The sequence below is a fragment of the Balaenoptera musculus genome, chromosome 8 (assembly GCF_009873245.2).
Source record: "Balaenoptera musculus isolate JJ_BM4_2016_0621 chromosome 8, mBalMus1.pri.v3, whole genome shotgun sequence".
Lineage (NCBI taxonomy): Eukaryota > Metazoa > Chordata > Mammalia > Artiodactyla > Balaenopteridae > Balaenoptera > Balaenoptera musculus.
In genome coordinates, this window is record NC_045792.1 from 13,181,687 (window position 1) to 13,203,802 (window position 22,116).

The 22,116-nt window shown below is 56.4% G+C and overlaps 1 protein-coding gene across 3 annotated transcripts in view; it reads left to right on the top strand.

The window, feature by feature from the left end:
• Positions 1–22,116, top strand: part of NECTIN1 (nectin cell adhesion molecule 1) — an 89,984-nt gene that overhangs the window by 33,589 nt on the left and 34,279 nt on the right. For 2 of the 3 annotated variants that reach the window (XM_036860108.1, XM_036860109.1), the window contains exons 2-5: positions 17,292–17,642; positions 18,181–18,483; positions 18,894–19,011; positions 20,520–20,671. In XM_036860108.1, coding sequence (XP_036716003.1) covers positions 17,292–17,642; positions 18,181–18,483; positions 18,894–19,011; positions 20,520–20,671 — 924 coding nt within the window. Of the gene's footprint in view, positions 1–16,760; positions 16,986–17,291; positions 17,643–18,180; positions 18,484–18,893; positions 19,012–20,519; positions 20,672–22,116 lie in introns of all 3 variants that reach the window. The other variant, XM_036860110.1, reaches the window with a different exon arrangement.

Below are 22,116 nucleotides of genomic sequence, written 5' to 3' on the forward strand. Positions count from 1 at the left end.
CTTGTGGGCTGAGCTGGACCCCCAAGTACCCCCTCCAGCCCCCTGCTCAGGGAGGGCCATGAAGAGTCTGCCCATTTTTCATTAACACCCACTGCCCACTTCTGGGGGCTTCAGGGTAGCTAATAACCCAGAGTGGATGGGGCGGGGCTTGTGGGGGGGATGACGTGGTGGTGGAAGTGTGGTACAGGCCAGGTGGGAGGAGCAGGGATGAGAAATGAGAAGGAAAAGAAAAACCCGACGTTTCTGGGGCCTTGGGAAAGGCAGAGGTTGGCAGTCACTCTCCTGTCTGGGCCCGAGGCTGAGGGGACTGCCCCGCCCGGGATGGCGATGAAGAGGAAGTGAGGTTATATATGTCAGTGCCTGACACATCATAGGTGCTTAATTGACGGTGGCCAGCGTTAACCCTTTGCACGCCTGGTCCTCCGAGCCGCACATCCCCGGAGGCCCTGGGGGAAGATGTGAACACCAGCCTTCACAGGTGGGGCATCCCAGGGACAGAAAGAGGAAGACCCACAGCCAGAGATCGGACTGGAAGTCAAGTTGCTTAGCTCCTGGACTGGGAGGAAAAGAGAGTGGGGGAAGAGTGCATTTGGAGCGCCCAGAATTGTCCCTTTGGCCAGGGTGGCCCTGGGCCCAGCCGGCCCAGTAGTCCCGATAGGAGTGGGGTTGGGGGGCTCAGCCTCACCCAGAGCCTGGATGAGAGGGGGGGATGGTGTCTGCCTTCCCAACGAAGAGCCCTTCCCAGCCCCATCAGCATGGCTGCCAACAGACAAGGGTCCCAGGTGTCACGTGCACCCTCACCCACGATTCTGGGGCTCGGTAGGTGTGTGCCGGCCACTCGTCTCCTCATGGAGTGGGGAGAGGGAGGCCGCGGGCAGCCGGTGTTGTGTTGAGGAGCTTAGCCTCTGGAGCCAGGCTGCCATGTCAAATAGGCTTCACCGACTGTGTGACTTTGGGCAGGTTACTTGACCTCTCTGTTTCCTCATCTCTAAGATAGAGACAATAATGGTACGTAGCTCCCGGAGTTGTTGTGAGGATTAAGTGAGTTAATATCTGTAAACATTCAGACCTCGGCCTGGCACAGACAGGTAATATACATGTGTTAACTGTTCTTACCGTCCACTGGCAGGGGGCTGGCAGGGGCCCGGCAGGGAACATCATCCTTTTGTACTTTCTGTGCTAGGGAGGGAGGGGAGCATGTGAGACCCCTGGCTTCTGCTGCTAAGGGGATGGGCTCAGTCTTGGGGCACTTGTGGGTAGCAGGCAACACCCTTCCCAGACTTAGTAGAAAATGTGGGTCTGCTCCCCACCACACGCATACGCATTCCCGCCAGGGGCCACTCCTGGCTTTTGGGGGCCGCTCCCGGCAATGCGGTGGGCAGGGCGAGGAGGGCATGGGAATGGGAAGGAGAGGGAGGGCGGGGAAGGGAAGGGAAGCAGGTGGCCTCAGAGGCTGGGCTGCATCCCCGCCGCTGGGTATTGTGCCCTGCTGACTACGTGCTAGCTCTCTCTGCAAGGCAGGACGAGAAGCAGGTCCTGGCATGCCGGGCCCCTACCCAGTGACTCCTGAAACCCTAACAAGTCTGAGCTGGAAGTGGGACTGGGCGAGGTTCCTGATAGATTCATGTTGGGCAGAGGGATGGCGGGGAACAGAGGGTGGGGAGAATGGGAAAGACCCCCCCCACTCGAAACAACGGCACTGCCCGTGTTGGGGGAGAGTGGGCAGGGCTGGGGGGAAGTGACCAGGGCTTGGGGTTTTCTCCCCCTGCCTCTTGGGTTCCCTCTCACCCCACCTGCCCTGGCCCGACAGGGTGGGAAGAGGACAGGCTGTGACAACGGCAGGGACCTTCTCCTCTCAGCATTTTGCCAAGAAGAGGGTGATGATTTCAGCGCCGCTGAGAAAGGAAGTGGAGGAGAAATGAGGGGGAGGGAAGATGGCAGCCCCGTGGGGCCAGGCAGGAAGGGTCATTTGACACAGATGCCCTCACTCCATCCTTTCCCCAGCCAAAGAGGTGGACGTGCTTAGACCTGTTTTACAGGTGGAACAGGCTGGGCTTCGGGGAAGGTGTGGGACGTGATCGTGGGTCCCACTGCTAGCGATCGCTGATGCTGAAATCACAGCAGGACAAACTGGGTAGTGGGTACCCCATCACCACCCCTTTCAGCCTCCTGGGCGCTGGGGAAGGGACAGCCCAGGGACTAGACATGTCTACAAGGTCCTGGGCCATGGGGTGTCTTGGGGAGAGAGCAGGATGAGCCCCCCGTCAGGCAGATCCACCCACAGAGGGAGGTCTTCAAGCTCAGCCAGCCTATCCCTGCAACTTGATGTCAGGACCCTTTGAAGACCCCGCTTTCTCTGGCCACCCCTGTCGGGGATTACTGGGTAGGAAAAAAACTGTGAGCTGTCACTGCCTTCCTTCCGGGGTACCACAGAGCTGAGGCTGAGTTCAGATCTGGAGTGAGTTGAGGTTAGAACCACATCTAGGATTGTGCTTCATTCTGTGGTTAAAACCAGGAAGAGGTTAGCGCAAGTGTTAGGGTCGTGACCCCGGTCTGTGGTCTAGGTTGGCGCTGACATGGCGACTTGGCTGGGGTTGGTTTGGGGGTTCATACTGCGGCTTGAGGAGGATGCTCTTCTGGGTTACCACTGGGGTAACAGTGAGTTGGGGGTGTCACAGCTAAGGGGTGTTGGAGAGGTTGGGGATCCAGCACCTCCTGCTTATGTTTGGAGGAGAAAAGGTCATTTTCACTTGAGCCGTGGACTGGGGAGAGGAGCGGGGCTGGGGGTGGCGGCTGAGCCAGGGTGGGTTGAGCGCGGGGGTGTGAAAGGGGAGGGTGTTCTGGATGTGACGGAAGGACCGTTCAAAGACTCTCTCTTCCCTTTTCCCAAAGTTCTGCTCACCTGTTGCATCCCGTGACCCAGGCCACCCCAGGCCTCATTCAGATGCTACCCAGACCTAAGCCTGAATTTCTGAGGCATTGGGCAGTTTCTCCTCTGTGGGGTTTGGGTTCTCCCCTCGGCCAAGGGAGCATAAGGACTGGGGTTTGCCTCCTCCTCTCTACCCCAGCAGGCCCTCGGCCCTGACCTGAGGGGCCCTAGGGGCCTGCCTTCCTGGCCCACCTCCAGCCCCCCGCTGGAGACCCTTTAGGGGAGGCCCCTGGGGCAACACTAGCTGAAGAAGGTCAATCAGAGAGAAACTGTGACCCGAGCATTTGCCGGTTCCCTGCTTCCTGCCCTCGCCTCTTGTCTGCACCCTAGACCCTGCCCAGTACGGAGGTTTAATGCTGCCCAGAGTGGGTCAGGTCAAGACTGCTCCCTGCCCGCCTGAAGCCTGGGAGCGGAGCTCATGGGGTGGCAGGGAAGGCTTTGGGGGGATGGAGACAGTCCTGAACTGGGACATGTGGAGAGGGAGGCTGACCTGCTGACGTCTGGGGCCAGGTTGTGGCAACCCAGACATTCAGGAGAGGCTTCACCAAGGAGGGGCTGTGCAGGGAAGGGCCCTTCTGCTGCACCCGAGACACTTCCCCTGCACCCGAGTCCAGATCCAGAGGAGGCCCCGTCTGCAGGCCCGGGAGCACCCTCTTCCCATCCCCCATCCCCACAGTCAACAGAAAGCGTCCCGGGAGCCAACGCCCAAGGCCTGGCTCTGTCCTTGTACCATCTGTACAGTGAGGGGGCCCAGCAGAGAGCCGGCCCCTCCTGCCCTGCCTGGGAACATTACGTCTGAGCTAAGCCTTGGGCTGCAATGTGGCTACAGTATTGCTCATTTGGTCCGGACGGACCCATGCGTCCTGCCCAGAAATGAAATAGCAAGCTTGGTGCCTACAGCGGCCACCTTCTCCCTCTCAGGCCCCTTCTCCTTCTTAAGCCTGTTCAGAAGCAAGTAGAGGGGAAGAGGTTGTCCTGGGCCCTAATCACTGACCCCCACGCCCTGCCAAGAGTCCAGGGTTGCCACTGTGCTGTGGCTACAAAGCATCTTCGCAGAGGCCGCTGCATTTCAGCACTAGGGACCAGTGAGACCGAGGCCATCCTGTGGGGCGGGGTCAAGAGCCCGTCTCCCCCCCAACCCCGCCCCCCCGCACCCCAGCATTCCTCCTGAGACCCTCACTGCTGCACCGGCGGGGCAAGTCCAGTGTAGTCCTGCCACCCCGTCATTGTCCTGTGAGCAGCAGTGGCCCCGCCCACACCCTGCAGCCTGGACGATCCCTCCCACTCCAGCCCTAGAGTCCCTCCCGGCAGGAAGAATTCTGACCCTAAAGCCTTGCCCAGGAGGAGCCCCCAGAGGCGGGGTGGGCGGGGGAGACAGGACGCAGAGCTGCCAGCCCACGTGGAGGAGGCTGGGGAGTGGACAGAGGTGCTGGGAGCCGCAAATGCCAGCCCAGGGTGGGATGGGCACAAGGGCTGGTGCTGTAGATGCCACAGGGAGGGGTGGTGTTTTTGTGTGTGTGTGTGTGTGTGTGTGTGTGTGCGCGTGTGTGCGCGCGCGCGCGCGCACACGTGCGCATGCCCACTCATCTCCTGAGGCCTCGAGGCTGAACAACCTGCACGGCAGCAATCAGGCCACCTGCCTTAAAAGGAAAGACAGAGGCGAGCCAGGCCGGGGGTGAGAAGAGCAAACGGCAAAACTTAATGACTTTAATATGAAAGAATTTGCCACTAATTAAGCACAAGCACTCCACTAATGCAGAGAACACATGTTGTGGATTTCACTTAAGCAGGAACCAAATGAGGTGACAATCCTTCCGAAATGATAGCAGTTTACCAGCCGAAGGAAGATGCTGCCGACCTCGTTTCTGCTCTTAGAAACACAGCCCTCTTGTCTTTGCGGTCTCTTGGCACTGAGCGTCTCCCTGTCTGCGCCTCTGTCCCCGACTCCCCCTCCCCCATGCTCTTCTGTCCTCTGAGGACTGCACGCCACTCTGTCACCCATGTTCTGACAGCAAACAGCAGTCAGGTGCAAACGCCCTAGGCCTCCTGTTCTCTCCGCCTGTTCCCCCCAACCACGCACCTGCTCCTACCGGGTCGGGAGCAGGCTCTCCAGACAGGAGCCTGCAGCTCCTCTGCCCCAAGGGAGATCAGGACACTTCCCCTCTGGAGTGCCCCCGACCCTCTTCCCCACTCCCCTCCTCACCCAGCTGGCTCCGGTCTGCCCTGCGCCTCCGTCCCGCACTCCAACACCCCTGCCTGAGCTTCATGCCCTTTCCTCGGGGCCAGTGGTCTTAGCTGGAGGCAGTTTTGCCTCCCGGGGAACACTCGGCAATGTCTAGAGGTGTTTTGGCTGTCACACCTGAGGGGGGCTGCTACTGCGTGGAGCGGGTAGAGGCCAGCAATGCTGCTAAATGGCCCACGTGCACGGAACGGTCCCCACGACGAGGGGTATCAGGCCCCAAGTGTCAGCAGTGCTGAGGTTGAGGGCCCCTGCCCTGGGAGAGTGGCCTTATCACAGCAGGGACTTGCTCAAGATCACATGGCGGGTTGGTAGAGCTGGGATGGAAACCAGCTTACCTGACTCCTAGGTAGCTCCTTTCCCCAAGACTATAATAGTGACAATAATACAACCACTTGTGTAGCGTAACTGTGGCAAGCACTGCGCTAAGAACTGATGTGAATTATTTAATTTTCAAATCCACCCCAGGAGACAGTCCTATAAGTGTTCCCCTTTTATACATGAGAAAACTGAAGCACAGAGAGGTTGATGCAACTTGCTCAGTCACCCAGCGAATAAGGAGCTGATACAAACCTGGGTCTATCTGAATCCAAAGTCAGTGCTCATGGATGAATGGATTACTTACATCCCCCCGCCCGCCGCCATATTTCTCTTAACCCCTTCCCCATCAGTCTCCCACCCCAACCCTGCCCTTTTAGATTGAGCCTTCCCTGAGGCTGGCACCATATACCCGCCTGACTGCCTTCCCTTCCCTGTACGGGCCCAGCCCCCTGCCATTGGGGCAGGCAGCCGCCTGGGCGTCTGGAGCTGGGCACTGGGGTAGTCTGACAGGCCCCTCCTGGTAAGAGGCAGATCAAGAGACCACCACTTCTAAACAGGTGGTGACCGTCGGCATGGAACCCACAGGGCTGAGACAATGCATCTGTCACCCCTGAGCCTTGGGAGGCTTGGGGAATTCTCCCTCTGTTTTCCCGGCAGCCCCCCGCCTCTCCCAGCCCACACTAGCCTTCCGAGGAGGCTGCTGCCTACACTCCCCAAAATGTGTCATTACAAACGCACATTGCTGAGGGGAATCCGGGCTGCCGTGTGTCTGCTGCGAGATATGTCGTCTGCTGCAGCCGGGGTGGAGACTGCTGGCGTCAGCTGCAGAGAGGGGACCTGTCTGAATCCTGGCCTGAGAGCCAGGTGGTTCCAGGTCTCTGAAGCCTCAAAAGCCTGGCCAGGCCGGGAGAAATCCAGGCTGTGTAGTGAGGGGCGTGGAGCTGGGGAGCGTGCAGGCTTTGCAGGGCTGAGACCTCAGGAGCAGGGCCTCAGGGCCACAGGGCCACAGCTCGCTTGGGTGAGAAGAATATTTTTCACCTTATGGTCTGGAGTGAGGAAGGAAGTGCGGCCGGGTGCTAGGAACTGGGGCAGAGGACAGAGGAAAGAATCGGAAGGTGGCAAGTGGGAAGCAAGCGGAGGATATGGGGTTGGGGGGCAGACAAGAGGTCAGGCAGACCTACACCTTTTGGGGGTGTAGCTTCCTGGTTTCCATCAGGAAGGAGGAGATTCAGGCCCTGACCTGCTTCCCTTCCATGCAGATGTGAGGCCTCACCTTCTGTCTCTGTCCTCCGGCCCTACCTGGCCACACCATGCTGTGTCCTCCAGTACAGGCCCCCCTCCTTGGCTAATGTGCAATTTCCAGGAAGCTGCAGTCGGACCTGAGAAATGGCTAACCTTGGCCTGGGACCCCAGCCGGCTCACAGCCTTCTCCACCAACCACTTGAGGCCCCCTTAATGCTTACTAGATGCCAGGCACTGGGCTGAAGCCCTGATCTTTCCGCTCAGTAGGGGAAATGCTATGACAGGTGTATGCTGAGGTCCTGGGACCCTCGGGGTGTAAGAACACCTCACTCATGGGGGAAGGGGGGAAAGCCTCCCCAAAAGTCAAGGCTAAGGTCATTCAGGAAGGATGAAGAGGTGTGGGCAGGTAGCAGGGTATGTGGGGTTTTTTTTGTTTTTTATTTATTTATTTATTTATTTATTTATTTATTTATTTATTGGCTGTGTTGGGTCTTCATTTCTGTGTGAGGGCTTTCTCTAGTTGCAACGAACAGGGGCCACTCTTCATCGCGGTGCACGGGCCTCTCGCTGTCGCGGCCTCTCTTGTTGCGGAGCAAAAGCTCCAGACGCACAGGCTCAGGAGTTGTGGCTCATGGGCCTTGTTGCTCTGCGGCATGTGGGATCTTCCCAGACCAGGGCTCAAACCCATGTCCCCTGCATTGGCAGGCAGATTCTCAACCACTGCGCCACCAGGGAAGCCCCGGGGCATGTGTTTTTAATGGAAGGAAGAACGTGGCAGGGAACTGGTGGTCTTGTCCCATGCGGCGGGAGAGAGAGAGCAGGCAGGGGAGAGGCAGCTGGAGTCTCAGATGCCCGAGATGAGGTCCAGAGCCCAAAAGGACTTTGGATTTGATCCTGAGGGCTGTAGGAAGCCATGGAAGGATTTTAAATTGAGAATGATTTGTATTTTAGAGAGCAGAAAATGGATTAGAGGAGGAAGCCTGGAGGCAGGTATGTACCCTTGGCATTATAGTACAGTAGACTGGGCGAGAGATGATGGTGGCCTGCACCAGGGGCAAGGCATGGGGAGAAGAAGGGCACAGGGCTGCAGGGATGAGATGGTAGGTGCTGGGTTCAAAGGAAAGGGGGTGGGATTTACTTCACTGGGGGTTCCCAGTCCAGGAATGTTGAGAAAATAAGGAAGTGAGACTCTGCTGGAGGCGCGGGTGGGTAGGAAAGGGGCTGAGCTGGAGGGAGGGGACTTAGGAGGAGTCTGGATTGGAGCCGGTGGGGATGGAGAACAAAGGTGAATTCAAAAGCATTTAGGAGCTAGCACCAGCTGCGCTTGGTGATTACGTGGCCGTGGAAGAGCCCTGTGGGCCCCGGCTCTGCCGTCGTGCAGCCTGGATTTTCCTGGCATTCCACTTAATCTGGGAGGTCTTCTTGGAGAAGCTGGGCAGTATACAGAGGTAGAGCACCCGCTTGGTAGAGAAGTTCCAGAGGCTGATCCAGGGAAGGTGCAGAGCAGGGGCAGAGAGAGAGCTGGACAGGTGACATCCAAAGTCACGTCCTCCAGGGACATGGGGTCCAGCACTCTTGTTTTACAGAAAAGGAAACTAAGGTCAGAGAAGCAAACTGCCCTACCTAAGGCCATACAGAAAAAAGTGACCAAGTAATGGGGGCCAGAGCCCACCTCTCCCAATTTCCAGTAAGTACCCTCCCTTCCCACCATCCGGCCAGAGGAAAGGTGACAGGTGAGCAGTACAGAGAGGACCGAGAGGCGAAGCCTGAAGGCTAGAGACGGAGGGGGCAGAGCCGAGAGAGGCTCCCTGTTGCTGGGATGCCAGGAGTGGAGTCAGGAGCTGCTCAAGTCCAGCCTACCCTGGGCTTTGGGGATGGGCAGCCAGCGTGAAAACAGGCCTAGAGGAGAGCCGCCCAGGTGTCTCTGGCCACTTGCTCCTCAGTGGGAGAAGGCAAAACCCAGCTCCCTGATTCATCCCCATCCCCCAACCTCTCCTCCTAGGGTTCAGGGAGAGATGGGACCAGAGCAGGCCCCACCGCCACCGCTCCCCAGGGACTTCCGCGCTGCCAGAGAGCAGGGCCGGCCCAGCCCGTCTGGAAGATCCCGGGCTTCCACTCCGGCTCCTTCTGGGGCTTTGCCCAGGCTGCCGCGCCCCCTCCTCTCCCGCGCACTGTGCTCACGCGCCCCAGGCGCCGGGCGCCAGCCCCACAGCCCGTCATTAACCAGCTCCGCGTGGGGAGTAGAGGAGGGTGTGCATCGGCCCAGAGGAAAGCATTGGCGGTTTCTGTGACCCCAAATGAGGGGTGGAGGCGCCTGGGTTCGGACAGTAGCAGTTAGCCCCTGGCTGTGGGATCACGGCATGTCATCACCTCTGCTGGTAAGGTGGATGTGGAGGGGACGCAAGGATCCAGGACACCTGGGGCCGTCCCAGTAGGCACTGCTCCCAGAGAGAATCCCACCAGGCAAAGCCCCTGCTCTGCAGGAGGCAGGGGGAACATTAGTGCTGAGCTAACAGTGGCACCGGCCCGGGCTGCTCAGCCTAGACTCAGCCCTCACGCCTTCTTGCCGTGTCCAGACCCAGTGACGGGGGGCTAGGGGTGCAGGGACGGGAGCTGGGCCAGCTGCCACTTCTCTGTTTCCTCACTGAGCCCTCTGCCCTGGCTCACCCCGGACCCCATCCTGGATGTAGAGGAGAGGCTGGAGGCTGGAGATGTAGCCTGGGCACTTGGGGAGCTCCAGAACTAATAGGGAAACATGCCCAGGGCATAGATACGAGACAGGACAAGTTCAAAGGACTTCAGTGAGAGCCCTGCTCATGTGGGTTCTTGCTGGCAGAACGATTGGGTCCAGGCGACACTGATTGGCAAAATCTTCCCAGAGGAGGGAACCCTAGGAAGGGGAATCCTTCCGAATCTCACCCTCTACCTCACTAGCCTCTCCCCCATGAGGTTAGGCCATGACACCAGAAAGTGAGGAGCTAGGCAGTCCTGGGAGTTGACATTTGGAGAAGTAGCTGCACTGGGAGGAGGGGACCTATAACCTTTAGGTCACTGTGCTGACTCAGCAGGGTTTCGTCTGGAGGCTCTCCCCCTCCAATGGGTGAGTCATTCCCACTTACCACTTAGCTGGTTTCTCACCGGATGTCCTGTTCCTTTCTACCAGTTCCAGGGCAGGGAGCAGGGGAGCATCCCTGGAAAGCCCTAGAGATGGATCCCAAAGGATGCCGATTTCAGAGAGGCCCCTTCTGCAGGGCCCAGTGCCTCCCACCCAGGCCAGGCCTGCCACTTCTGCCCACCCAACTGAGGGCGCCCAGGCAGAGTCTCAGGAAAGGAGTCGGGCACCAAAGAAGAGGTAGCCTGTGCCAGAAATCTCTGAATCCCCCGGCCCCGGCCCTCCCCTTCACCCTCCACATGGGCCCAGTCCCAGCCTGCTCGGCTAGGGAGAGAGGGGTCTGAGGTTTCAAAGGTGGGGACAAACTGGTCGAGGTGGGTACGGGGAGGAGAGCAGCCCCCGCTCTGGGCCACACCCCGCTGCGTGGGAACCCGTGGCCCCAGCCTCGGATTAGCTCGGTGGCAGGCAGGGCAGGCGGGCAGGGCCCTGGGGAGCAGGTTTGTCGGCCACAGCTGAGGAGCCTTTGTGTTTTGTTGCTGAGCTGGGGCTTTTGCAGGTCCGTGACGTCTCGGGGGCCGGCCTGATGCCTGCCTTGTTGGCTCAGCACTTCTGAGAAGCCACGAAGGCAGCCCAAACTGCCCGACCCCAGTGCCAGTGGGGAAACTGAGGCACGTATGCACAGGTCCCCAGGACCTGGGTCCCAGATCCTGGAGCTCATAGGGTGGCCAGGGAGAAAATAGGCAGGGCATGAGGTCAGGAAAAGAAACAGACTCATTCATTGGTATCCTCAGGATGCAAGAACCCCTCTGCTGGGACTTCCCTGGTGGTCCAGTGGTAAAGAATCTGGCTTCCAATGCAGGGGATGCAGGTTCGATCCCTGGTCGGGGAACTAAGATCCCACATGCCATGGGGCAACTAAGCCTGCATGCCACAACTACTGAGCTCACGTGCCTCAACTAGAGAGCCCACGTGCCGCAAACTACAGAGCCCACACACTCTGGAGCCCACGCGCCACAACTAGAGAGAAGCCTGCATGCCGCAATGAAGAGCCTGAGGGAAGATCCCGCGTGCCGCAACTAAGACCAGACACAGACAGAAATAATTAATTAATTAATAAAATAGAATAGTATTTAAAAAAAAGAATAAGAAAACTGGAGAGAGAAAAAAAAAGAACCCCTCTGCCAAGGACACAGGTCCCAGTGGATCTCTTAACCCTCACTCCCCACCTCCCTGGCTTCTTCCTGCTCTGTGCATAGCAGCCTCCTGCAGGTGCCCCCCACCTGGGCTCCCAAAAGTCCCTGTTTCTGACCTTGCACCTGACACGTAGTCACTGGACTCCGACGGGGGCTCCATCCCTGGCCCCCAGCCCCTTGACCCACCTGCCCGCCAAGCCCAGCGCAGGTAGCCCGCAGGCACTGTGGCTACAGTATTATAACTGGTATTTTTGTGCCATTTCTCCAAGGGAGCAATGGAGGCACTGAGATTACACAGGAGGGACACCACCCAGAATGAGGCCCTGGAGCATTAGATGGAGAACCTGAGTCTATTTTTATGGCAGGTTGGGAAGAGCACTGGGCTGGGTACTGCTGTTCTGTGTTCCTGAGCAAGTGACCCAACTGCTCTGGACCCTTGTCTCCTCCTTTGTAAAATGATGAGTTGCATGGTCCATTGAGCTCCACTGTGCTACCATTTTGGTGGTCCTGGTTCCCACATCTGGGACAGCCTCTGCTTCTCATGTAAGAGGGAGCCTGTGGGGAAGAAGAGATGGTACCTTCTGTGGACCAGCCCTAGCTGCTTGGGGAACCAGAGAGAGTCTGTAGAGTACTCTCCAAGCCCTGGACCCTGCCAGCATCAGCCGTGACATGATCAGCTCAACCCAAGGTCAAACCTGCTCCTTCCCTCTCCCACAGGGACTTGCAGTCTATTTGGAGACGGGGGGTTACAGTAGAAAACATGCTAAACACACATGGAGGAAACAAAAAAGGGTACAGATTCATGTTATATGCAGTTGGGCAATGAATAGAGGTGTCAGCTAAGTAGGAGGAGTCCAGAAGGACTTCCTGGAAGAGGGGGACTAGAAGCACACAGTACAGTGCCTAGTACTGGGAAGGTGCTCGATAAATATTTGTTGAATGAAGTGCCGGGAAGGGAGGCCTCCTGCTTCATAAATGAGAAATGATGATGATGATGATGGTGATTGTGATGATGATGATGATGATGATGGTGATGATGGTGGTGGTGATGTTGATGGTGGTGATGATGATGATAGCAACTAACATTTACTGAGCATTTAATTTTGTGCTAAGTGCTGTCCTCGAGTCTCACATTTACTCATTTAATCATTACAACAACTTTTATAATAGGTATTATTATAATCCCCATTTTACAGATGTGCATCCTCAGTGCAAACTGAGGCACAGAGAGGTTAAGTCATTTGCCCAAATTTTCACAGCTCATAGGTGACAGGGGGGGCATGCAAACCCACACTGTCTGGCTCTTCACAACCCACCATACTACCTGATGGGGATGGTGACCTTCTCTTCAGAGGGTGGGAGGAGCTTGGGCAAGGTAGGGGAGACATAAGCATCAGTTTTCGGGCTGTCAGGGCTGGAGTGCTTGGTGGAGAGGCATGGACCAGCCGAGGAGAGGGGCTGTGTGGTCCCCAAGGGGACTCCCCTGCAGTGCACCCCTTCTCTCAGGCCTTCCAGAGAAGGCTTGCAATCCACCTCATCCTGCACAGAGGAGGGCCCTTCTCCTGGGCCCCCGCCCTCAACTAGCCCTTTCTCACTTTTCAGTGGTGCCTGCAGCATTCTGACCCTGGCTGTCAGAGTCACTGGGGTAGAGTGTGCCCCCTCTCTGAAAGCCTCCCAATCTGCCCAATCTAAACAATGAAGGCCATAGTCCCCTCACCCCCGCATCCCCCGACCAAGACACGTGGATTGGGTTCCGGGTCCCTAAGCCTAAAGTGGGGGGAAAGGTAATGGAGAGTCTTCAGCCCTTACCAGTCTTCCCAGCCCCTCCCAGTTCCACAACTCTAGGATCCCCGCCCTCAGTGACCCCAAACCCCATACTCCAAGCGTTCCCTTATGCCCACCCGCCAGGGTCCCCTCACCGGCCCTGCTAACAGCAGCAGTTCTAGGTGCTTTCACCAAAAACATTTTTACTGCAAACATTTTGCCACATAACTAATTGGCCATGAGGCGATTTTGCCATGAAAGAGAAAATAACTGGTTGACAGTTTGGTTTGACAGTTTGGTTTCAAGTAGTTGAGATGTGCTAGCGTTTCTTCCAGTTAGTGACGTTACTGATGGCTTTATCAAGCTGACAGAAGATGATGGTTTGCCCCAAGAGTTGGTTTTATATTTTGAAACACACTACGTTGGAAGAGAAAGAGGCCAAGGGCCTCGAAGGCACTGAGTTGAGCCCACATTTCCCATAGAACTTTTTGGAAAGTCTATCAATGGACACAAGACAATGTGCCGAGAACACACAGCAGTGCAGAGGCTTTCCCAACGCAACACAAAGTTCAGTTACAAACATGCACCCTAGTGTTTGGAAACTGATACCTCTCTTAATGAAGGAAGAAATTTTAGCAGAAAAGAAAAAGTTCGATACCAAATGAGGAGACGAATCAACAAATGTATAAAATAATATGAACGAAAGACTTGGAAGACAAGTGCTTACTGCTTAGACAAGTACAACCCACAAAAGAAAATCAGTTCTTTGCACTGTATTGCCATGCATCTACACACATTTTATTTATTTATTTATTTATTTTTTATTTTTGGCTGCATTGGGTCTTGATTGCTGTGCGCGAGCTTTCTCTGGTTGCAGTGAGTGGGGGCTACTCTTCGTTGCAGTGCGTGGGCTTCTCACTGCAGTGGCTTCTCTTGTTGCAGAGCACGAGCTCTAGGCGCACAGGCTTCAGTAGTTGCAGCACACAGGCTCAGTAGTTGCGGCACGCGGGCCCTAGGGCACACGGGCTTTAGTAGTTGTGGCGCGTGGGCTCAGTAGTTGTGGCACACAGGCTTAGTTGCTCCGCGGCATGTGGGATCTTCCTGGACCAGGGATTGAACCCCTGTCTCCAGCATCGGCAGGCAGATTCTTAACCACTGCACCACCAGGGAAGTCCCTACACACATTTTAAATTCAAATATTTTGTATTTTGCAATAAGGTCTTTTTAATTTTGTTACTCATTTCTCCTGTTTCATTATGGCCTTTTTAATGTCCCTCATTTATGTTTTATTATTTTATCTTTTTCGGCAAAATTGCCTTACGGACAATTAGTTATGCGGCAAGAAATGTGGCAAAGGCATCTGCGGCAAAGATGCTTACAGTGGAAAGAGCAGACAAGGCTAACAGTAAGCTGTAGGCAGAGAGGCCCGTGTCAGGATGCACCTGCCTGCTCCTTAGAGGTCCTCCCGCCCGCCTGCCCGCTCATCACGGGGGCAGAGGGGCAGGAACCCAGGGAACCCACTTAGTGCGCAGTGAGCGGGCACCCAGGCACCTTCCTCGCTGCCCCGCCTGCCATGGGGTTGCTTCTGGGAGAGTCACACAGGAGAGGAGACAGCAGCCTCAACCCCAAAACAGACGTGGGATGGGGAGGGCCACCTCAGCCTGGTGAGGCGCTGATGGGTGAGAGGGGGCTTCTGGGGCACCTGAGCCCCTTGCAGAAGCCTTTCCTCCCCACGCCCAGGCCGCAGTCAGCCGTCTCCCCTCCTGGCGCTCACAGCTCTTCAGGGTGACGTCACTGCTGAGGACGTGGCGAATGAATGTCAGCCTGTGCTCCAGGCACTGAACCCTGCCTGTCCCTACATCCCCAGCGGGTAAAAGGAGATGGGGTGGCGGCGGGCTTGGTGGGCTGTGTCCCACTGCAGGCCCCACTGTGCCCTGGCACCAATCCCAAGGTGGATCCTGGTGCCCACACCCCTACCCACCCCCCCACCGTGGCCCGAGCCTTCCCAACTGGCTTTTCCTGTTCCCGGCTTTGTGTGGTGAAAGTTCCCCAATTATACCCACATTATCTCAGCCGCTGGGCAGCCGCCAGCAGGCTTGGCGAGTAGAGGCTGGGGCGTGTGGGAGGGAGCACCCACTTACCCTGCTGGAAGGGCTAGGGCTTAGGTGCTTGCCAACTGGCCAGTCAGCAGGAGTACTGGGCTTACTGGCCCACTGACTTCGCTGTGGGACTGTGTCAGGGGTGAGGCCACAGCTGGGCTGGGCTGCAGTTCAGGGAATCAGACTGTTAAGGCCAGAAGGGACCACTGACATCGTGGAGTCCAGCCTGCTCCCTTACAGGGGAGGAAGAGAGGGCTCGGGAAGGGGAAGTGACCTGCCAAGGTGCCAAGCCGAGCTCAAGACGAGCCGGCCTAGAAGCCAGCCCTCCTGACCCCCTGCTGGGTGTCTCCCGCATGATTCTCCCACCAGCCCACAGTGTTCTCTGCCGGGGACATGTCAGAACCCCCCAGACCGGCCAAGGGGACAGCTGGAGGGGTGGGGTGGTGGTACCCCAGGTGGACCTTGAAGGGCTGTGTGGACGTGAGCGGGCATAGAGAAGGGGACTGTCAGGGAAGCTTTCAGAGCGTGGCGAGGGCCTAGCTTGGAGGACCAATGATATACTTATTCAGCAGGCGTGTCTTGAGTGCCTACTGTGTGCCAAACACAGGGGATACCGCAGTGCCTGGAGAGACCTGGCCTGTACCTTCTTGAGAGGAGGTGTGGAGGCCAGCATACTTCACTGACCGTGGTCTCGGGACCCTTCAGAGGAGTGTGGCCTGCTCACACCTCCATCGTGCAGAGGCAAGCGTAAGCCCCGAGTTCCCAGGCTGGAGCAGCAGACTCCCGTAGTGGGGGGCGCGTTTAGGCCACCCCTCGGGCTCTGGGTCAGTCCAGGGCCTGATACTGATGTTATTGATGGCACTCAATAAAGTAACTGAAATAAGAATGGAAGGACGGCTGATGACAGAGCTCAGGAGTGAGCCCGCTGGAGGGAAGGACTGAGCCAAGTTCAGGGTTAAGGAAAAGCCCAAACAGAAGCCACTTGAGATGGAATAAAGCAAAATCGGTAGGGAGAGTAGAGGGAATTTATTCATTCATTCGATGCCACTGATCACTCCCTCCCTCTTGCAAATCTCTCCTCTCACGGCTTCCAGTGCCATTTGTCTGGCCACAAATATTTACTGAGCACCTACTGTGTGCTGGATACTGGGCTAGGCGCTGGGGCTACAGGGATGGAAAAGACACAGACGCTGCTCTGGAGGAGCTCACCGTCTGGCAGAGGAGAAGCCAGAGGTGTGAACAACCACATTCCCAGGCAGAAAAGAGCTGTAATAGGGTTGGGAGGATCAGGGAAGCTTCCCAAAGGAGGCGGCCTGAGTGGGATATCCATAGGTGGAAAAGGGGCAGGGCCTTCCAGGGGACCAGAGGAACAGGAGCCTAGACATGTAGCATCTACGGCTCTGTGCTCCTTGGAGGCTGGGACTGAATTGCTCATTGACGTGACTCCAGTGCTGATAATAGACTCAGAAATTGATACATAAATGGGAAGAGGGAGAAGGAAACACAGAAATATGGCACGTTCTAAGGAGGGGTCCAGTCTGACCTGGTTGGAAGGCCTCATGTATGGAGAGACGTGGACAGAAAGGCAGGACCCAGGTGATAAGGACGTCAAATGCCAAGTTAAGACATCCAGACTTGATTGTGAAGGCGAGTTAGAGCCAGAGAGGCTGAGCCTTGTGCGGCTGCCTTGCTGCGTAAGAGGGGCCAAGCCAGTGCACCCCAGGGCCCGGGCCCTCAGCCCTTCCTGAGGGAGAAGGCAGTGGAGGTGTCCATAATGATGGCCACTGTGGGCCCCGGTGCTCCCCCAGCGCTTCCTGCCTCCTGACACTTTCTCATCCGTCATACCATTTGGTTCTCCTAGCAACCTGTGAGCTAGAGAGGACTGGATTATCCGCCCCATTTATCAGACGAGGGAACCGAGGTCCAGGAAGGTGAAGCAGCTGGTGGCTCCTCTGCTGAGCCTCTGCTCAAAAAGCAGCACATTCAACCCTCATCAAAAATAAGGGTGTGGACGGATATTTACTGCCATGGAGCAACACTGATGATATATCACTAAGTGAAAGGACAGTTTATGGAACAGATTACGGTACGGTTCTGATTTTGTTTAAAAAAACAGATGGTTACCTGGATGTATAGAGAAGGCTGTAAAAGAGAACACTTCCTATCAGATGATCAGTGATATTGTCCAAGTGGTGGGATCATGGGTTGTTGTCATTTTCTTCTCAGTATTTTTTAGTATTGCCCACAACAGTGTTTCTATAACAAGCAATTATTATTTTAGAGTCAGAATTTTTTAAATAATGACTACTGGAAAATAGAAGACCAGCGCACAGGGAGTTGGGGCGGGGGCTGTGGCTGTCCCTGACCACCCTCTGCCATCTCCCTCGACCAGGCGCCCACACCCAGGTGGTCCAGGTGAACGACTCCATGTACGGTTTCATCGGCACGGACGTGGTGCTGCACTGCAGCTTCGCCAACCCGCTGCCCGGCGTGAAGATCACCCAGGTCACGTGGCAGAAGGCCACCAATGGCTCCAAGCAGAACGTGGCCATCTACAACCCGGCCATGGGCGTCTCGGTGCTGGCGCCCTACCGCGAGCGCGTGGAGTTCCTACGGCCCTCCTTCACAGATGGCACCATTCGCCTCTCCCGCCTGGAGCTGGAGGATGAGGGCGTCTACATCTGCGAGTTTGCCACCTTCCCTGCCGGCAATCGAGAGAGCCAGCTCAATCTCACTGTGATGGGTAAGCTGACCTGACCACTCCTCTCTGCTTGGGTGGGGCCTGTGGCCTGGGCGCTTGGCCATCTTCAGTGGCCCCAGATGCTCTCCTTGGGTCAGCATGCTCCCGTGCTCTGGACGTGGCACTTCTGGTCCCTTCTAACCAGGCTGTCTCAGTTCACTAGGGATGGGGGCTGGGCCTTCGCTGTGGACAGAGCTGAGGATCAGTATTCAGGTTGGAGCCCCACCGTGGGGCACTTTCCAGGTGGCCAGGAAGGAGGCAGACGCCATGGTAAAGGAGAGAGCCGCTTGAGCACAGCAGCACTCCAAGAAGACTTCCACTTGACAAAAGGGGATACAAAGACTAGAGCAGGAAGGCTGTGGGTTAGACCCGAAGAGGTCCCTGTGAGAAGTGCTGGGAGGGGCTTTGGTGAAGCATAGCTGAGAGGCATGGATGGCCAGGGTGACCTGGAGCAAGGCCTGGCAGGTACCTGCCCTCCTGGCCTGTGTGTCCTTGATGAGGCAACAGAGCCAGACTCATGGCTCTCTCTGGTTCCCCACAGCCAAACCCACCAACTGGATAGAGGGCACCCAGGCAGTGCTTCGAGCCAGGAAGGGGCAGGATGACAAGGTCCTGGTGGCCACCTGCACCTCGGCCAATGGGAAGCCTCCCAGTGTGGTGTCCTGGGAAACGCGGCTGAAGGGTGAGGCGGAGTACCAGGAGATCCGGAACCCCAATGGCACGGTGACCGTCATCAGCCGCTACCGCCTGGTGCCCAGCCGGGAAACCCACCAGCAATCCCTGGCCTGCATCGTCAACTACCACATGGACCGCTTCCGGGAAAGCCTCACCCTCAATGTGCAGTGTGAGCGGGGCAGAGTGTCGGAGGGCTGGGTCTCCCGGGGTGGGGCAGGCGCCGTGGTCCCCTCACACCACCCCCACCCTCGCCAGCCCTCCCTCCTTTGCTTCTCACCTCCCATCACTCTCCCCACCCTGCCTTCCCTCACCCCTTATCCTTCCTCTTTTCCTTCCTCCTCCCTCTCTCTTTCTGGGGGTTCTTTGTCCTCCCCGCCTCTTCTCCCTTTGCCCACCCTCTCTTTCCCCTGCTATTTCTGCTCCGAGGGTCCGTGACCTCCACCCTCCCTGTCATTCTTCCCCCTCTTCCTGCTGTTTCCATGTCACTTCCCCTTCCATCCCTTCCCCATCAGAGCCTCCCTCACCCAAGTCCTGCTCTCCTGACCTCACCCTTTTCAAACATCACCTCTTGTCCCACAGACGAGCCCGAGGTGACCATCGAGGGGTTTGATGGGAACTGGTACCTGCAGCGGATGGACGTGAAGCTCAAGTGCAAAGCTGATGCCAACCCCCCAGCCACCGAGTTCCACTGGACCACGTAAGTGCTGCGGGGCTGGCTGGTCGCCTTGCCGGAACCTTGCTGGTCACAGGGAGGCCCACCCACCCCACCTCCAGAAACCTTGGGCAGGGAGGAAATGAAGGTCTAGGCTCAGGTTGCTCGGTGAGAAGGGGAGAGGGGCCATGAGAGACACGCACGCACACACACACACACACACACACACACACACACACATACACCCCCTTGTATGACAGCATCAGGGTCCTTGGGACAAACCATTCTGCCAGGGGGGCTTCCCTCGTGATCTGCCTTCCTTCGGCTCCCTAATAAAGAATGTTGTCATTCCCCTTTGGTGATTCAGTTTGAGTCACTCCCACCCCAGCCCCCAGTATTTATTTTTATCGAGGTGTCCCCAGGGAAGCTGGCTTTCTGGAGCATCCCAGATCTTTCTTTGTTCCTTTTCCTTCTCTCCAGCACCCCCAGATTCTCAGGGAAGAGACAGCAGTCAGCCCAGAATGCCTGTGTTCATAGAGTGCTCGCCCCAAGGCCCATCCTCCCGTTCTTGGCTTCGTGGACTTGGGACCTGGACCTCAAAGGGTCTAGTCTCACCCCCCACCCCCCCGCCAGCTCTGATGGCCTGAGCCAAGGTTCTTCCCAGAGAAGAGCTGGATGGAACACACAGAAAGCAGAAAGACAGGGGCGTGGGGAAACTAAGAAGCAGGTTGACATGGGTGGCCAGAAGACGGCTGCCCAGATCGTGTCTACATTCTTTTTCTAGGGAGTAGAAGGCACTGACACACGTTAGCTGTTTGTTACCATCGACTTCCTGGAACCAGAAGTAGTTCTGAAGGTGCGAGTGGGCAGGGCCCGCTTGCCAATTTCAGCTCCGGGTCCAGCAGAATAATAGTTTTGTGGCATGGAGGATCAGGAGGAAGGAAAAGGTCTCCTGTGTTCAGGAACCTTCTAGGACTCTCCCCACGTGAAAAAGACCTGTGACATGCCCAGCAAGAAAATGAGATGGTGAAATGGAACGTAATTCCTAAACATGGGTCACATCTCGTTACCTGAGTAGCTTGTTAAAATTCTAGGCCATGACCCCAGTGGTGCAGCTTTAGTAGATTTGGGATTAGGACCCCAGACTATTAACCAGCTACCCAGGAAACCAAGGACCAACTACCAGGAACCAGTGTGGTGGAACGAGCACTGTGCCAAGGGTCCAAAGCTCTGGCTAGAACTCCAGTTGTCACTTTCTAGCTATGTTTCCTTGGCCTTGAACCTTGTTTCTCTTCTGTTAAGTGGGACCAGTATCTACCTGTCCTGTCTGCATGTCAGTGCTGTGATGAGCAAATGTGAAACACTGAATGATACAAAACTGCCAAATGCAGGAGATGATTGTTGTTTTTTATTGTTTTTACCCCTTCCGAGACAGATGCTGCCTGTTAACTCAGCCAAAGGGCTGATGGTGTTGAAGTCAGGTGGGTGACACAGGGGCAGCTTCTTGGGGCTGGAGAGTCATAACCGTCTGCCTTGTCTCCCAATCCCTGCAGGCTGAATGGCTCCCTCCCCAAGGGTGTGGAGGCCCAGAACAGAACTCTCTTCTTCAGGGGACCTATCAACTACAGCCTGGCAGGAACCTACGTCTGTGAGGCCACCAACCCCATCGGCACCCGCTCAGGCCAGGTGGAGGTCAATATCACAGGTAGGAAGCTGCACCCTTCCCTGCCACTCCCCGCCTCTCCGCGCCCACTGCCTCCTCCACTGCCAGCATCCGCCACCTATGGGCTGTGTCACTGTAGGAAATTTGCGTCTCCTCTCCCTGCTTCTCTGGTTCTCCCTTGAGCTCTGGCCATTGGTCTTGCTTTGCTTTTCTCTTTCCTCTGTGAAGGTTGTGCGTGAGACAGGGTGACTCCCCCCGCAGTCAGAGAGGGGCAGGAGGGAGGCTGCAGGAGAGAGGAAGGAAGTGCTGTTTACAGCAATGCTGTTCTGGGGGTGGGCGTGGTTAGAGCCTGCCCATGGGTCTGCCGACAACACACCTGTGATGCTGCCTTGGTGGGGTGGGCTTGTGGGAGGAGCTCATCTCCTCCGAGCTTTGCTCCTGCAGTTCAGGAAACCTGCGTGGGCTGGAGGGCGAGGCTTACCTGAAGCAAAGATACAGAGGGAAAGCCAGGATAGAGCCAAAGGCCATGGTGGTTTGTGTGCCCTGCAATTGAATTGCTATTTTCCCTGCATTTTTCTCTCTCAGGGCAGATGGGAGGGAGACTCAGCCTCTTGACCTCTTAGAGCAAAGGGAACACAGGGGCTGGGATGTTCTGGGGGAGACATCACATGGAACGTGAAAGGAGCATGGGCTTCCGTGTCAGACAGATGGACAAGCCCTCATCTGTAAAATGGGCACAATATGACATGCCTTGAAGGCTTGTTGTCAGAATTTATGTAACGTAGGCCAAGTACCTGGCACAGACCAGTCTGTCAATAAATGGCTCGTGTTCTATGGTTATTATCTTGTCTCTGTCGTTATCATTATTAACGGAAAGATCAAAACAAGCCAATAGAGGGGTAAACTACCATCACAACTTCGCAACCAGGGTGTCTTTAACCCTGTATCTGAGCTAGTTCCAGGATGAGAAAGTGACAGAAAGACCCTCCTAGGACAGGAAGTGACATCATGCTGCTACTGAGCTGGATAGGAAGTGACCTCAGGGAGATGTTGAGCTAGGTTCAGGGATACTGGAAGTTGGGCGGCGGTTCCTGGCTCCAGGCACAGAGCTTGGGCAAGTCCTGAGGATTCATTAGCTCTGAGCCTGTTTCCCAGAAGTGGGAGACCTCACCTGTGGGTACATTCAAGGCACAGCTGCTGATAAAACAGCCCAAAGCTGTCCAAGGGCTGCATCTACCTGTCCTCGGGGCTGCTCTGTCACCTCTCTCGCCGGGGTTGGGAGGAGGGTGGAGTCACTTGTCACTTGCTCTTTTCTTCAACTCCCTGCTCTTGGCTCTCGGACTGGTTAAGGTGGTCGAAATATCAGAGGGAACACACAGTTTTCAGGGCATGAGCCCGCTGTGTCCCCCTTTGCCTGGCAAAGCGATAGAGCTATTCTTTTCTACTTAACCCACCCCCCCGCAAAAAAAAAGAAGTGTCAGAGGTGG